Raw genomic sequence first — 16,283 nt, 5'->3', positions numbered from 1 at the left:
TATGGTACGCTGGAGACAAGATGACACCACCTGTCAGAGGTATGAAGCTGGATGTGATTGTGTTGGGAGTGCTTATAGGAGAATACTGAATGGGGGTATTGGGGATCCTAGTATACTGCTTTGGGGTGATTTTTGTGGAAAAATCATTATGCTTGTAATGGGGGCTTTGGTTTCCACTATTGTGAAGGGGCGGGAGTTGAATGTGGCTGGATGTGGCTCTCAAGGTCAGAAACGTTGGGGACCTCTGGAAAAGTTGACCAGCGACTTCTCATTTTTCCAACAAAATTTACAAAACCATTTTTTTTAGGGACCACCTCACATTTGAAATGAGTTTGGGGTAAATATAACAGAAAATACCCAAAAGTGACACCATTCTTAAAACTGCACCCCTCAAGGTGCGCAAAACCACATTCAAGAAGTTTATTTACCTTTCAGGTGCTTTACAAGAACTAAAAAAATGTGGAAAAAACGAACATTTTAATTTTTTTCACAAAAAAATTACTTTAGAACCACTTTTTTTTTATTTTCACAAGGGTACCAGGAGAAATTGGACCACAAAATTTGTTGTGCAATTTCTCCTGAGTACACCGATACCCTATATATGGGGAAAAGCCACTGTTTGAGCGCATGGCATGGCTCAGCGGGGAGGGAACTTACAGGTCACAGGATTTTACAGAGCCTATGACAGCACCCTTATATTCCCTCCCTGTTTGGTCACTAATGGTGTGCACTTAAGGATGTTTCAGAAGGAATGTTTTATTCGGTGATGGTTATGTTACTGTCTGGAGGTCGTCTCATGCTCTGAAAACCTACTGATGCGGAGGAGAGGTACCGCCTTTTTATTCAGTAGGTTTCCGGTCTTCGATGGTCGGATACCCTCTCTCAGGTGGTGCTGTCTTGCGCTCTGTATAATCCCGCTACCGGTAAGTAACTAAGATTTTCCTAGGTAATCCACAGTCTGTTCACCTCTTGTACCTGCACAGTGAAGGGCAAGAGCTGTGCACGTGCAACAAACCCTGTGAATATCACAGCCATGTCAATCAAGGCAGGAGGACACCTATTGCAGGGACCGAGAAGGTGCTGGGAATAGTGTAGTGACACCCGTCGGACTGTACTGTCCATGCGGTGCTGAAGGATTATAAAATGTACTTACTTAGATATGCGGGGAGCTGGGCACTTATGGAGAGGTTGCTGTACTTCTGTTCAAGATGACTTAAAGGTGATGGATTTCGTTTATATAGGGGAAAACATGTTGACAGCGTGTTTAAAGATAGAAGTTGAACTAAATTCCCATGGTCTTGGCGACTAGGAATTTAATTTGCATTGATTTTTTTTTTAATGAAATGTAATTACGTTTTCTTGTGCAGTATGCCATAAACATTTTTCTAAATGTAATTATTGGACTTGTGCAATACGCCATAGGAATTCTGGGAAGTATTTGCACTGGGAGCAGCACGGTGCCACGCTGCTCTCATACACTGTGTAATAGCAAGGCGGAGATGTAGTAATAAATAATAAGAATTTTATTTCTATAGCGCCAACCTATTCCGCAGCATTTTACAATTAAGCAGGGACATGTCCAGATAATAAAGACATCACAAAGTAACAAACAGTTACAGGAGGAGTGAGGGCCCTGCTCATAAGCTACAATCTATAAGGAAATTGCGGGGACACGAAAGGTAGAAAGTGTTTGTCATGTGTGATCCAGCCATCATTATAATAAATAGCAGAGCTGTGGAGATGGTAAGCCAAACCTCCGACTCCTCAATTTCCCACACAGCCCCTGGGTCACTACTGAGCATGTGCTTAAAGTGCAGCACAGATTCATCTCCACTAAAAGCCGAGATCCTTAGATCAGGAACAGAACAGACATTTTTGGGACATTTCATAACTTTACCGAATTCTTACGAAAACATTTACAGCACATCCTGCATTGTACTACCGAACCCAATTATTTTATATTTTTGGAGTTGAAGTCAGTCTATTTTATGCCAACTCCGACTCCACCAAAATTGAATCCACAACTCAGACTCCGACTCCATGATTCAGACTTCGAATCCACAGCCCTGAAACCCGGCATTTCAAATAAGCTGCATGAGCCGGTCATCAGCCAGTATCTGTCTAAGTGCAGTTACGGTGTGCTATTGGGGGCATAGAAGATGTGGAGACGGATGAATATTAGGGTTAAAATTCTGAGGAAAATTTACAAAGTAGGAACAGGGGAGAGTTAGTTTACTGAATTGAGGTGATAAGCTTATCAAAAGAAAAGTGTTTTTAAATCACACTAAAAAATGTGAGGGCTAGGTATTAGTCAGATCTTTCGGTGTAGTGCATTCTAGAAAACTGGCGCAGCACTAGGGAAGTCTTGGAGATGGAATTGGGAGTTTTGGATTATATAGGATATTAGTTGTAGATCAGTTGCAGAGTAGAGAACTTGGGTAGGGTGATAGACAGATATAAGGGATGAGATATAGGGTGGTGCAGAACTGTGGAGAGCTTTGTGGGTGAAAAATAAGTTTGTATTGTATTCTGAAACGAATAGGCAACCAGTGCAGTGAGCTGGACAGAAATACGACTGGCTGTCGCATTCAGGATGGATTGGAGATTAGAAATTTGGTTAGAGGGAAACCGATAAGTAGAGAGTTGTAGTAGTCCCGATAAGAATGAATAAAAGGAACAGTAAGGCTATGTGCACACGTTGCTGAATTGCCACGGAAATTTCCGCGGAAATTCCACAACTCCCTGCCGTGGGTAAAACGCAGTGGAATTGGCATGCGTATTCACGCCAAACACTAGCGTTTTGTAATTAGCTTGCAGAATGCTAGCGTTTTCCAAGCGATCTGTAGCATCGCTTGGAAAACTGATTGACAGGTTGGTCACACTTGTCAAGCATAGTGTTTGACAAGTGTGACCAACTTTTTACTATTGATGCTGCCTATGCAGCATCAACAGTAAAAAGATATAATGTTAAAAATAATTAAATAAAAAAATCGTGATATTCTCACCTTCCGGCGGCCCCCGCAGCCTTCCCGATCCTCGCGATGCTCCCGGAAACTCCCGTTCCCAGGGATGCCTCGCGACAATGACCCCAGATGACGTAGCATCATTCGAGACCGCTACGTCATCACAGGTCATTGTCATAAGGCATCACTGGGAACGGGAGCTGCCGGGAGCATTGCTAAGACCTGGGCTGGATCTGGGGCCGCCAGAAGGTGAGAATATAACTATTTTTTATTTTAGACTGGGTACCATCCAGAGGAGACTGGGTACCATCCGCACATGATCCACTTACTTTGCGCATGGTGGGCATAGCCCCATGCGGAAAGTAAGCGGATCAATGCATTCCTATTTGTGCAGAATCGCAGCGATTCCGCACAAAGAAGCATGCTGCGTATTTTTCCGCGATGCGATTCCATCGCGGAAAAATATGCATCATTAGCACAGCATTGCGGAATCCCATTGAATTCAATGGGTTGTGTTGTGTATGCGTTTTCGCAGCGAAAAAACACGGCAAAAACGCATACAATCCGCAACGTGCGCGCATAGTCTAAGAGTCTTGAGGGAACCACCATATTAAGGGTAAGGTTAGAAGAATAAGAGCCAGCAAAAGATAGTGTGAAGGATCGGTCAGATAGGTAGAACAATCAAGAGAGAACTTGAGTGGAGCATAGTAAGAAGGAGCTGGTGATCCACAGTGTTGAATGCTGCAGAGAAATCCAGGAGAATCATCAATGAGTAGTGGCCATTTGATTTTGCTATTAGTAGTTCGCTAGAGACTTTGGTGAGCGCACTTTTAAAATGTAAAGAGCGAAAACTAGGTTATAATGGGTGAAGAAGAGCACTGTCTGAAAGAAAGTGGATTAGACGAGCATGAACCAAGTGTTCCAGGAGTTTGGAAAGGCAGGGAAGATTAGAGACGGGTCTGTAGTTAGCATTGCAGTTCTGGTCGAGGGATTTTTTTATTTTTTTTTTAGTAAAGGGGTAATGACTGTGTGTTTGAATGAAGAGGGAAAGATATTGGAAGAGAGGTTAAATATTTTAGTTGGGCAGGTAGTGACAACTGGGGAGAGAAACTGGAAGAGATGTGAAGAAATAGGGTCACTGGCGCAGGTTGTAGGGCGAGAAGAAGCAAGGAGCCTGGTAACTTATTGTGTGACGGGTTTAACCCCTTCCCGACCTTTGACGCCACGTAGGCGTCATGAAAGTGGGTGCCAATCCGACCTGTGACGCCTATGTGGCGTCATGGAGGGATCGCGTCCCTGCAGATCCGGTGAAAGGGTTAACTCCAATTTCACCCGATCTGCAGGGACAGGGGGAGTGGTACTTCAGCCCAGGGGTGGGTGGCTTCACCCCCCCGTGGCTACGATCGCTCTGATTGGCTGTTGAAAGTGAAATTGCCAATCAAAGCCATTTGTAATATTTCACCAATCCAGCCATGGCCGATGCTGCAATATCATCGGCCATGGCTGGAAACCCTGATGTGCCCCCCACCACCACCGATCTCCTCCCCAGTCCTCCGTCCTGTGCTCCGCTCCTCTCCGTCGTCCTGTCTGCTCCCCTGTCCTCCTGCCCGCTCCCCCCGTGCTCCGATCCCACCCCCCCGTGCTCCGATCCCCCCCCCATGCTCTGATCTCCCCCCCCCCCCCATACTTACCGAGCCTCCCGGTGTCTGTCCGTCTTATCCATGGGCGCCGCCATCTCCACGGGCACCCGCTGAATCTGCTGGCCGGCAGATTCGTTCCAGGTATATTTTGATCACTCTGATAGGTTTTATCACAGTGATCAAAAAAAAAAAAGTAGTAAATGACCCCCCTCCCCCCCTTTTATCACCCCCATAGGTAGGGACAATAATAAAATAAAGAAAATATATATTTAAATATAAATATATATTTTTTTTTTCCACTAGGGTTAAGGTTAGAACTAGGGTTAGGGCTAGGGTTAGGGTTAGAACTAGGGTTAGGGTATGTGCACACGGTGCGGATTTGGCTGCGGATCCGCAAAGGATTGGCCGTGGATCCGCAGTGGATTGGCCGCTGCAAATTTGTAGCAGTTTTCCATCAGGTTTACAGTACCATGTAAACCTATGGAAAACCAAATCTGCTGTGCCCATGGTGCGGAAAATACCGTGCGGAAACGCTGTGTTGTATTTTCCGCAGCATGTAAATTTTGTGCGGATTCCGCAGCGTTTTACACCTGTTCCTGAATAGGAATCCGCAAGTGAAATCCGCACAAAAAAACACTGGAAATCCGCAGGTAAAACGCAGTGCCTTTTACCTGCGGATTTTTCAAAAATCGTGCGGAAAAATCTGACACGAATCCGCAACGTGGGCACATAGCCTTAGGGTTAGGGTTGGGATTAGGGTTAGGTTTGGGATTACGGATACGGGTGTGTTGGGGTTAGGGTTGTGGTTAGGGGTGTGTTGGGGTTAGGGGTGTGATTAGGGTTATGGCTACAGTTGGGATAAGGGTTAGGGGTGTGTTGGGGTTAGTGTTGAAGTTAGAATTGAGGGGTTTCCACTGTTTAGGCACATCAGGGGTCTCCAAACGCAACATGGCGCCACCATTGATTCCAGCCAATTTTGCGTTCAAAAAGTCAAATGGTGCTCCCTCCCTTCCGAGCCCCGACGTGCGCCCAAATAGTGGTTTACCCCCACATATGGGGTACCAGCGTACTCAGGACAAACTGGGCAACAACTATTGGGGTCCAATTTCTCCTGTTACCCTTGCGAAAATTAAAAAATGCTTGCTAAAACATAATTTTTGAGGAAAGAAAAATTATTTTTTATTTTCACGGCTCTGCGTTGTAAACTTCTGTGAAGCACTTGGGGGTTCAAAGTGCTCACCACATATCTTGATAAGTTCCTTGGGGGGTCTAGTTTCCAAAATGGGGTCACTTGTGGGGGGTTTCTACTGTTTAGGCACATCAGGGGCTCTGCAAACGCAACGTGATGCCCGCAGACCATTCCATCAAAGTCTGCATTTCAAAAGTCACTACTTCCCTTCTGAGCCCCGACGTGTGCCCAAACAGTGGTTCCCCCCCCCCCCCCCCCCCACATATGGGGCATCAGCATACTCAGGACAAACTGGACAACAACTTTTGGGGTCCAATTTCTCCGGTAACTCTTGTGAAAATAAAAAATTGCAGGCTAAAAAATAATTTTTGAGGAAAGAAAAATGATTTTTTATTTTCACGGCTCTGCGTTATAAACTTCTGTGAAGCACTTGGGGGTTTAAAGTGGTCACTGCACATCTAGATTAGTTCCATGGGAGGTCTAGTTTCCAAACTGGGGTCACATGTGGGGGAGCTCCAATGTTTAGGCACCCAGGGGCTCTCCAAACACGACATGGTGTCCGCTAACGATTGGAGCTAATTTTTCATTCAAAAAATCAAATGGCGCTCCTTCCCTTCTGAGCCCTGCCGCGTGCCCAAACAGTGGTTTACCCCCACATGTGAGGTATCAGTGTACTCAGGAGAAATTGCCCAATAAATTTTAGGATCCATTTTATCCTGTTGCCCATGTGGAAATGAACAAATTGAGGCTAAATGAAATTTTTTGGTGAAAAAAAAGTACTTTTTCATTTTTTTCGGATCAATTTGTGAAGCACCTGGGGGTTCAAAGTGCTCACTATGCATCTAGATAAGTTCCTTGGGGTCTAGTTTCCAAAATGGGGTCATTTGTGGGGGAGCTCCAATCTTTAGGCACACAGGGGCTCTCCGAACGCGACATGGTGTCCGCTAAAGATTGGAGCCAATTTTTCATTCAAAAAGTCAAATGGCGCTCCTTCACTTCAGAGCCCTGTCGTGCGCCCAGACAGTGGTTCCCCCCCACATATGGGGTATCTGCGTACTCAGGACAAATTGTACAATAACTTTTGGGGTCCAGTTTCTCTTTTTACCCTTGGGAAAATAAAAAAATTGTTGCTAAAACATCATTTTTGGGACTAAAAAGTTAAATGTTCATTTTTTCCTTCCATGTTGCTTCTGTTGCTGTGAAGTACCTGAAGGGTTAATAAACTTCTTGAATGTGGTTTTGAGTACCTTGAGGGGTGCAGTTTTTAGAATGGTGTCACTTTTGGGTATTTTCAGCCATATAGACCCCTCAAACTGACTTCAAATGTGAGGTGGTCCCTAAAATAATGGTTTTGTAAATTTCGTTGTAACAATGAGAAATCGCTGGTCAAATTTTAACCCTTATAACTTCCTAGCAAAAAAAAAAATTTTGTTTCCAAAATTGTGCTGATGTAAAGTAGACATGTGGGAAATGTTATTTATTAACTATTTTGTGTCACAGAACTCTCTGGTTTAACAGAGTAAAAATTCAAAATTTGAAAATTGCGAAATTTTCAAAATTTTTGCCAAATTTCCATTTTTTTTCACAAATAAACGCAAAAATTATTGACCTAAATTTACCACTAACATGAAGCCCAATATGTCACGAAAAAACAATCTCAGAACCGTTAGGATCCGTTGAAGCGTTCCTGAGTTATTACCTCATAAAGGGACACTGGTCAGAATTGCAAAAAACAGGGCCAGGTCATTAAGGTCAAAATAGGCTGGGTCATGAAGGGGTTAAAGGTAGAAAATGAACTTGGTGCGGATGGAAGTGGATTCAGGCTGTGAGGGAATCGTAAAGAAAATGTACTGACGGATATGATTAATTTTGTCAAGAAAATAAGTGGTCTGATCGTCAGCTCTGAGGTATTGACAGGGGCCTGTACTTTATGGCTCGGGAGGGAGTTTTTTCTGCTAGTGATGTGATGAGGGTGGTGTAGTAGACTTTTGGCCAGATGGAGAACAGAATAAGTTTTCCGCATGAACTTGTAGTGGATGAAGTCTGTGAGTGGAGTTATGGAAAGCAAGCTTTATCACTGCATACCATCTGCAACTCAATTCACACGCAGCAGATTTGTAGCTTGAATTTATGCGACTGAGATTGAGTTCTACAAATCTGTATGGCAGTAAGAATGGATTACTGTAAGCCATATACTAATGAATGGGACTAATGAATAGCAGACATTTCTGCTACAATCTATGGCATGTGGATTCACATTAATACTTCTTATAGCTGATAGGTGAATACACTATTGTATGAATTAAAGGTCTCCCTAAAAGGTGACGGTTATTGAAGGTTCTAGATCGTTTGGAATGGTGGGATTTTTTCCCCTGGATTGTTCGGTCCTACCTCACATACAGCACATATAATTGGAAACCTTGTTTCTTTCTGGCTCTCAGCCTGGCGAGCTGAATGCAGAGCGTTGTGCTGGCGGGTTCCCACTGCTCACATCTGTTACCCGCTGACCTTGTGCTTCCTGCTGTACATTGCTTTGTTTGAACCACTGACACTTCCTGTCTTCCACTCCTCCGTGTAAGAATGTGAACCATTTCCAAGACGCTGGGTTTCTCTGGTGTGTCATGTCAAATACTTTTGTGTCAAAAGACAAAAGTGTTGTAGGAGTCATACCTTTATTGGCTTACCGGAATAATGATTACTTGCAAGTTTTCTGCGCACAGGGGTCCCTTCATCAGGTGACTTACATATAAAGGACGGAGAAAAGAGCACAACATTTATCAGATATTACAACAAGACAATGTACAGCGTATGATATATTATTGAGAAAAGGCAAAATATCACTTGTAGAATACATTTTAATTGCACTGAAGTATTTAACATCACATAGGTGTTTCTGGATAAGTCTCTGATCACATCTGCATTGGTTATTTGTGGTGTTCTGCTTGAGTTCTAGGAACAGAATAACGACAATAATGGATGTGTCAGATCCCCGACAAGGCTAATTCCAATGCCACAGACAGAACTCACTGTAATGGGGACGTCGGGTTCTGTGATTATTCGCTATACACACCATGTTTTACTGTATATATATGATCTCTACTGTTTGCCACAAACCTTTTTAGGCTTTGAAAATCCATAGGCTCTTACATCACCAACATATAATATACAGGGTGTCCCTAAAGTCTGAACACATGAGTCTCATAGGCAGAAATACAGGTTTTCAAGAAATGAAATTTATTAGCATTTTATTTAATTGGAATATTAAATTCTTTAAAAATGATTTCCATCATTTGTAATGCAGTGGTTAATGCACTTTGCAGAATTCTATTATAGTTAATTAAATTAATGATAGTTAATGAGTAGTGATGAGCGAGTGTACTCGTTGCTCAGGTGGTCTCCGAGTATTTGTGACTGCTCGGAGATTTAGTTTTCCTTGCCGCAGCTGGATGATTTACAGCTATTAGCCAGGCTGAGTACATGTGGGGGTTGCCTGGTTGCTAGATAATCCCCACATGTAATCAAGCTGGCCAATAGCTGTAAATCATTCAGCTGTGGCAAGGAAAACTAAATCTCCGAGCAGTCATAAATACTCAGAGACCACCTGAGCGTGCTCTGGAAAACCCGAGCAACGAATATACTCGCTCATCACTATTAATGAGATTTCCTGTGTGTCCAGACTTTACCCTGTCCATTAAAGGCTTTGACATGTGATGTGAAACCTTTAGATTACTTTTTTTATATTTCTAACAAGTCTAAAGAGAACATGTCACATTCCCAAACGCCATTAACCTGCTGATATAGGGATAATCTGCAGGCCGACTTACTGAACCTGCACATATAGTGTGACAGTGCTGCCTGGCTCTACTGAAAGTGCGGCAACTGAGAGAAAGATAACATTATTCCTCATCCCGAGAGCCACCAACTTTCAAGGATGTGCGCCCGGAGCGGCCACGGTCACTGCTCAGTACACAGTGAGCGGCAGCACCCTGCCTATCCCCAGTATGGTGAGTGCGCATCCCAAGACTGGTGACTTTTCTAAGTATAAGTTATTACCAAAAGTGTGAAGATTCATAGTGATGAGCGAGCGTGATCGGATAAGGTGTTATTAGAGCACGCTCAAGCGCTAATAAAGCATCTTCAACATGCTCGAGTCATACGCTCTGGTCCCCGCGGCTGCTAACCAGCTGCATCACATGCTGGGATTACCTAACAAACAGGCTAACCCTGCATATGTTGCGGCTGGTTAGTAGCCACGGGGACCCGAGCATGTGACTCGAGCATGTTGAAGATGCTTTATTAGCACTGATAACACCTTATCCGAGCACTCTCGCTCATCACTAGTGAAGAACACTCCCTCATGCCCCCCCGAAAGGTTCGGGCTTTCTATCAAAAGTTGGGCTAGAAATTCCTGGTTGCGGGATCCCACAGCCCCTTTCACCATTGAAAAAGCAAGAGCTCATGCCTACTGTGTATGTTAACCGATCTCAGACGTTTCTGTTCTGTCACCGCTTGCTAAATGATGCGGCAGTGCTGAGTCAGTGCAACAAATGAGATCTTTCACTGTGAGAGCGGCCACAGAAGGATTGTGCGATCCTGATCTGTGTGCAGGGTTCCCACAACCCAGACGTTCAGGCCCAACCTTTTCTACCAAGTTCCTGCCTGATTTAATAAATGAAAAGGGCAGCCCCAGATTGCTGATGGGACCTCTCCCCAGAAACATTAAAATAAAGTGTAAAGTTACAGCTAGCCATTGGCTTTACCTGCCGGCCATCTAATCACAGGTCCTGCGCTCATAACAATCCTGGGACTGGAAGCTGCCGCGTGCACCGCACACAGGCGCCAGGACTACAAGGGTCCTTCGGAAGGTGCGTATATGTTTATTTTTTATTTTAAGTCTTTTTTAACCACGCATATAATGCCCACATTGCTATATACTACGTGGGCTGTGTTATATACTGTGTGGGCTGCGTTATATACTACATGGCTGCTATATACTACATGAAAGGTGTTATATACTATGTGGGCAGTGTTATATAATGTGTGGGCTGCGTTATATACTGCATGGCTGCTATATACTACGTGGCCAGTGTTATATACTTTGTGGGCATTGTTATATACTGTGTGGGCTGTGTTATATACTGTTTGGGCTGTGTTATATACTGCATAGTCTGTATTAACGCTTCTGGTATTCAAGAATATGTCGTAGCCTGTGCTATATACTATGTGGCTGCTATGTACATACATATTCTAGAATACCCGATGCGTTAGAATCGGGCCACCATCTAGTGAATAATAATTGGCAGATCAAGAAATACATTTCTGCTGAACATTGAACTTTCATAAATATGGAAAACAGAGCAAAAAAATGTCTGTGCATTAGCAAATCGATAGATCATTTGTAGAATACTTCTCCAAAGAGGTTGTCTGGCACTCTGCATACTTTACATGCTGAGCGGACTCTCCGGTGGTGGGCACGTGACTGCAAGAATGTGGTTTGCACACATGTGGTCATTGCAGTGACTTAATCACCCGGTCCCGCCGCTGGAGAATCCTCACTGCGTGCCATGTCAGGATTCACAAGTCTGCAGGCACATAGTGACTGCAGACTAGTAGCCTAAGGCACGGACATGTGCACTAGCCCCTACTGCCAGATTGGCATATCTGTAGGCAGGAGCTAGAACGCTCTTCATCCCTTTCTTTGATTTGACTATGGGTAAGAGAGAAGCGTATATTGTTCCTGCACCAGAGCCAGTCTGTATACTGGCCTAGAAGTGAACAGCAAATGTTACAATATGACACTTGTTAGTATACCTGCCACTCTTCCGGTTCTTCTACGCAGTTCTGTGTACATGGCACAGTGATGATGTCGTCCATAGGAACATTACATTCCATCAGTACAGCTGACTGCAGGGAGTGGTCATCCATAATGACGACATCGTAGATAGCCATGATTGTCTGAGCCCATCCACTATACCATTAAATTGTAAAAAAAAAAAGGTACAAAGCAGACAGCTGTAATGGCACATAGCAGTACTTGCAAAGGTGAAGGCTTCTGGTTTTGTGGGGACCATGGCTGTAAGGTTGGATAGTTATATGGTGGAAAGTCCGCATTCAGGAAATAATAAGTCATTTATTCCCATTCCTAGGCTGAACAGGCCGCAGTTACTGCCGAATTTGAAAGCTACAAAGTCCGTGTCCATAATGTGTTAAAGCAACAGAAGAATAAATCTACATCCCAAGCTGAACAAGAGGCCTTCCAAAAAGAGAGGTAACCGCAAGTCCGGAATCTGCAATATCCTTCTACAGTTTAGAGGCTGTTTAGTCCAAAACTAAGATTTTAGATATTTGCTGAATTAACAAAAATGGTTTGTACTCCTTCCATTCATCCACGCCACGGGCCGAAAACTTACAAGAAAGTGAGGCTTAGCGCACTATATAAAAGGGGTCCGATTTATATGGACCCTGTGTGTTCCTGACCAGCACATTAGCTCTAGCCAGGCTCGACTTGGAGACCATTCCTGGCCCTTAATGGGTATTCTCAACTAAAATGACTTTAAAAAAGTTACAAACTGCTCCTAATGAAGCAGAGATGCAAGTTAACATGATCTTAATTATTACTAGGATTAGGACCATGGACACACTTTAACCCTTTGCTTTCTTTTCTTCAGAGAGCACTTGCAATCAATGCTGGATCAAGTGAAGTCCAAGCTCCTAGAAGCCCAGCACACGTTACAGATGAACGCGGCGGAGCTGCAGTCCCTGCAGGCAGAACATGACATGCTGCTGGAGAGACATAATAAGATGCTGCAGGAGACGGTGACAAAGGAGGCCGAGCTCAGGGAAAAGTGAGTCATTCCTGTAATGTACCGGAACTGGAAGTGTTAGCTGCAGTCATTAGTCTCCATAATTCTATTGAAATATGAATGTGGAGGGACGTATTGAGGGCACATTCACACATAGGATTCCTCATCTGTGTGCTGTCCCTTTTTTTTCTTAAACAGTGAGCACACAGACCCATGGGACTATTCCTACATCCATTTTTAGTGTCCTATTCTGAGCCGTCTTTGCATCGTAGAAACAGCAATTTAAGTGTTTGAGAAATCTATTAACAATGGATGAGAAATGTAAGACATCCACTTGATTTTAATGGATCCATTGCAATGTGACAGTGGAGGAAAAAAAGGTCAGACAGCTTACCTACTACAGGGTTGTTGTGTTTTTTTTTTTTGTTTTTTTTTTTTATTAGAAAAATGCAGATGCAAGACAAAAACAATCGATAAAACAACAAACTGATGTGCTGCTGTGTGTTCACAACATGTCTGAGTCTGGCATCAGAAAGTGACATAGAGGGGCACATGTTCACCATTGACCACAATGTGGCCTATTGTCTATGAAATCAGTAACTGGGGCAAAAAGTGTCTTTCTCTATCGCCTTTCATTGGGGGACACAGGAACCATGGGGTGTATGCTGCTGCCACTAGGAGGCTGACACTAAGCAAATTAAAAAGTTAGCTCCTCCTCTGCAGTATACACCCTACCGACAGGAAGTAGGATATTCAGTTTAGCTTAGTGTCAGTAGGAGGTGGACACGGGTCTTTCATTAGACCCTTATCTACCTCAATGTACGTCATTTTCTTTTCAGGTTTTCCGGAGGGATACAGGGTGAACAGTCACACCTGTAGTCCCACAATACGGACTGTGAGTACGGTGTGTACTGCCACCCCGTATCCTCATAGATCCCTCTCCAGGACCAAGATCCTAGCACACAAGCGTGCTCAGAAGTCCGGTCCTGGCTCCGTCCCCCACCCACTCGCCCACCAGAGCCTGTCGGTTGCGGAGACGAGGACGTCCATCAGCTCCTGGACGTCTCATTCCTCTTCAGGTTAGTACCGGCGTGGGAGGTTTGAGGTGAGTATTTTCCCCATACCATCCCAGATCATTCAAGGGTAAGTATACAGATGAAGAAAGGTGAGTATTTTCTCCCCTGTCTAGCAATCTAAGAGTGGGGCTCAGGGGTTGTTTTATGGGGAAGTCACTGTGTCCCATAGTTTGGGGTCCAGGGCTCTTACCTCACCCTGGATCTCTCTTCAGCTTCCCTTGTGCGGCACATGGGTCCACCAGAGAAGGGGTTCATTGCGGCGGTAGCGCCGGGGCCTTGTAAGGTTTCCACGGCGTCTCTCCCCCACAGCGGTCACCAGGCTCTAATCCAGGCCCCGGCTTCGGCCGGGGCCTGGACCTTTTCCGCCGGCCATCGGGGGCTAATTTAGGCCCCGGCTTCTGTCGGGGCCTAGTGCGGCGTTTCGGCCCCGCCCCCATCCTCTTTCCGGCGGGTCTTTCTCCCGTGTTTTCCCCCTTCTCTCCGGCGCTTTGCCCCAGCCACTCCCTGGCCTAGGCACAGACCGCGCCGCAGTGACTCTAGCCCCCGCTCTCTCCGTCGGGTGGGCTAGCCTTGCGGGGCCTCCACGCCGCGGCTTCCATTCCCGACGGCCACCGGGAGCTAATTTAGGCCCCGGCTTCGGTCGGGGCCTAGTGCGGCGTTATGGCTCCGCCCCCGTCCTCTTTCCGGCGGGCTTTTCTCCCGCGTCTTCCCCTCTCTCCTCTCCGGCGCTTAGCCCCGCCCACTCCTCTTGGCCTCAGCACAGACTGCGGCCGGCGCCATCTTTGTACTCTCAATCATGCAGCTTCAGCGCCGGCTGCTTTCGGCGCTTCTTGGCTCATGCTGCGGACTTCAGAGTGCGGGGCCTTACACCACTCCCGGCGTGTGGACCCAGCGGTGATTTCTTACAGGACCTGCCTTCCCTGCCGACCTCCTCCTACAGCCGAAGCTATCCACAGGACATCTTCCGTGAGTAGCTCTGCACTGCAGACCAATACCCTTCCTCTGCTTTAGTCAGGCACCTTTTGTGCTCTCCTGTAAGGGCAGGTTCCCCTTAGGTCAGTCCTCTCCCACCTGTCAGGACTGCAGCGATCCCACATCGTTCTGGGCTCCCCCCCCCCCCTCTGCCCCGAGAGAGTGAGGACCCTATCCCAGGGTGGGCTTCCTCTCTGTCTCAATCTGTGGCGGATCTCACCAGGGTATCCCAGACCCCGGTGTCCGTTCTGGATAGATTGTCCTGGCAGACCTCCGCAGTAGCCAGCGGGTCAAAAGTAGCCCCGTCTGAGCCTACCAGGATAGGCCTTAAAGAGGTCCAGACCGGAGCGCCATTGCGACTCCTCTTCCCGTTCCATCTCGCCTCACGGCCCATTTCAGCGGTCAGCTTCTTCCCGATCCTCTCCCGAGTCAGACGAGGCGTTTTCGGACGCACCTTCAGAGGGACGTTTTGGAGCTGCATTCTGACCAAATCGCTAACATGAGGGATATGGTTCAGAGCCTCATTGGAGCAATCAACCAGACCCGTGGCATCAAAGATCGCTCTACGGAACGCGCGGATCAGGCGGTTTCGTTTAGACGGTCGAAGCCACCTTCCAAGGTCTTCGCTTCTCACCCTGAATTCGAGAAGGCCCTGACGAGAGAAAAAGAGAATCCGACCAGCCGCTTTCAGAGAGGAAAGCGCCTTGGTGTTTTTTATATCCCTTTTCTCTGGAGTTCACCGCTTATTGGACTCTGTCCTCCAACACGGTCCTCCCGCTATCTGGCGGAGCATCTCTGAAAGATTCTAACTATAGAGTCAGAATCCTTTGCGAGCTCAGCTTTCGAATCGGCTGCGTCTATTTTTGCCCGGCCATTGCTTATACTTGGGTATCATTATCCATATCCAAAGGTCACACAACTCCGTCGGAGCATTCTGGACGGGGCCCTCCTGGACAGCTGGCGGAGCTTGCCAACCAGTTTTCTCATGCGGGTGAATACTTGGTCTCCGCTTCCCTGGATGCCGCGTCTTTTGCGGCTCAGGTGTCCAGCAATGCCGTTGCCATCCGTCAGTCCGTTTGGCTCAAGGCCTGACAGGCGGATTTGTCTTCAAAAAGTCCCTTACCAGCCTGCCTTTTTCAGTGTTCACGTCGCTTTGGTTCTAAGTTGGGCCAAATCATTAGGACGCTACCGGGGGGCACAAGTCTACACCTCGTCGCCCCCCTCCTAGACGGCAATTTCGGTCCTTTCGGCCTTTACGTCGCTTCGTGGCGTCAAACTCCTTTTCCCCGCAGCAACAGAGGCCACAGGCACGTCAAGAGTAGAAGACTGTTTCCTTCAGACCACACGCCTTCCTGGCGCTCCCGCTACTCCCAGGGTAGATCCTCCAGGGCTAGGACTGGAGGATCCACCTCGGCATGACTCACAGCAAGACGCCAGCCCACTTCCCAGGATGGGCGGTTTTCCCTTCTTCAGGGATGTCTGGATCCCCTCAGCAGAGGACGCATGGGTCAGGGAAGTTGTATCCTCGGGATACAAAATAGAGTTCGTTTCACAACTCAGGGATCGTTTCTTCGGATCCCGACCCCAAGAGTCCCCGTTCTAGTTCCGGGTTTTCTTCGCAGCCACCGCTTCTCTCCTCA

At 46.3% G+C, this 16,283-nt stretch overlaps 1 protein-coding gene across 1 annotated transcript in view; it reads left to right on the top strand.

The window, feature by feature from the left end:
• GCC2 (GRIP and coiled-coil domain containing 2) overlaps positions 1–16,283 on the top strand; it is a 128,657-nt gene that overhangs the window by 89,219 nt on the left and 23,155 nt on the right. Inside the window, exons 17-18 of the mRNA XM_069757561.1 lie at positions 11,939–12,060; positions 12,461–12,637. Of these exons, the coding sequence (XP_069613662.1) occupies positions 11,939–12,060; positions 12,461–12,637 (299 nt within the window). The remainder of the gene's footprint in view (positions 1–11,938; positions 12,061–12,460; positions 12,638–16,283) is intronic.

This window comes from Ranitomeya imitator, chromosome 3 (assembly GCF_032444005.1).
Source record: "Ranitomeya imitator isolate aRanImi1 chromosome 3, aRanImi1.pri, whole genome shotgun sequence".
Taxonomy (NCBI): domain Eukaryota; kingdom Metazoa; phylum Chordata; class Amphibia; order Anura; family Dendrobatidae; genus Ranitomeya; species Ranitomeya imitator.
This window is presented reverse-complemented; position numbering and strand designations above follow the sequence as displayed.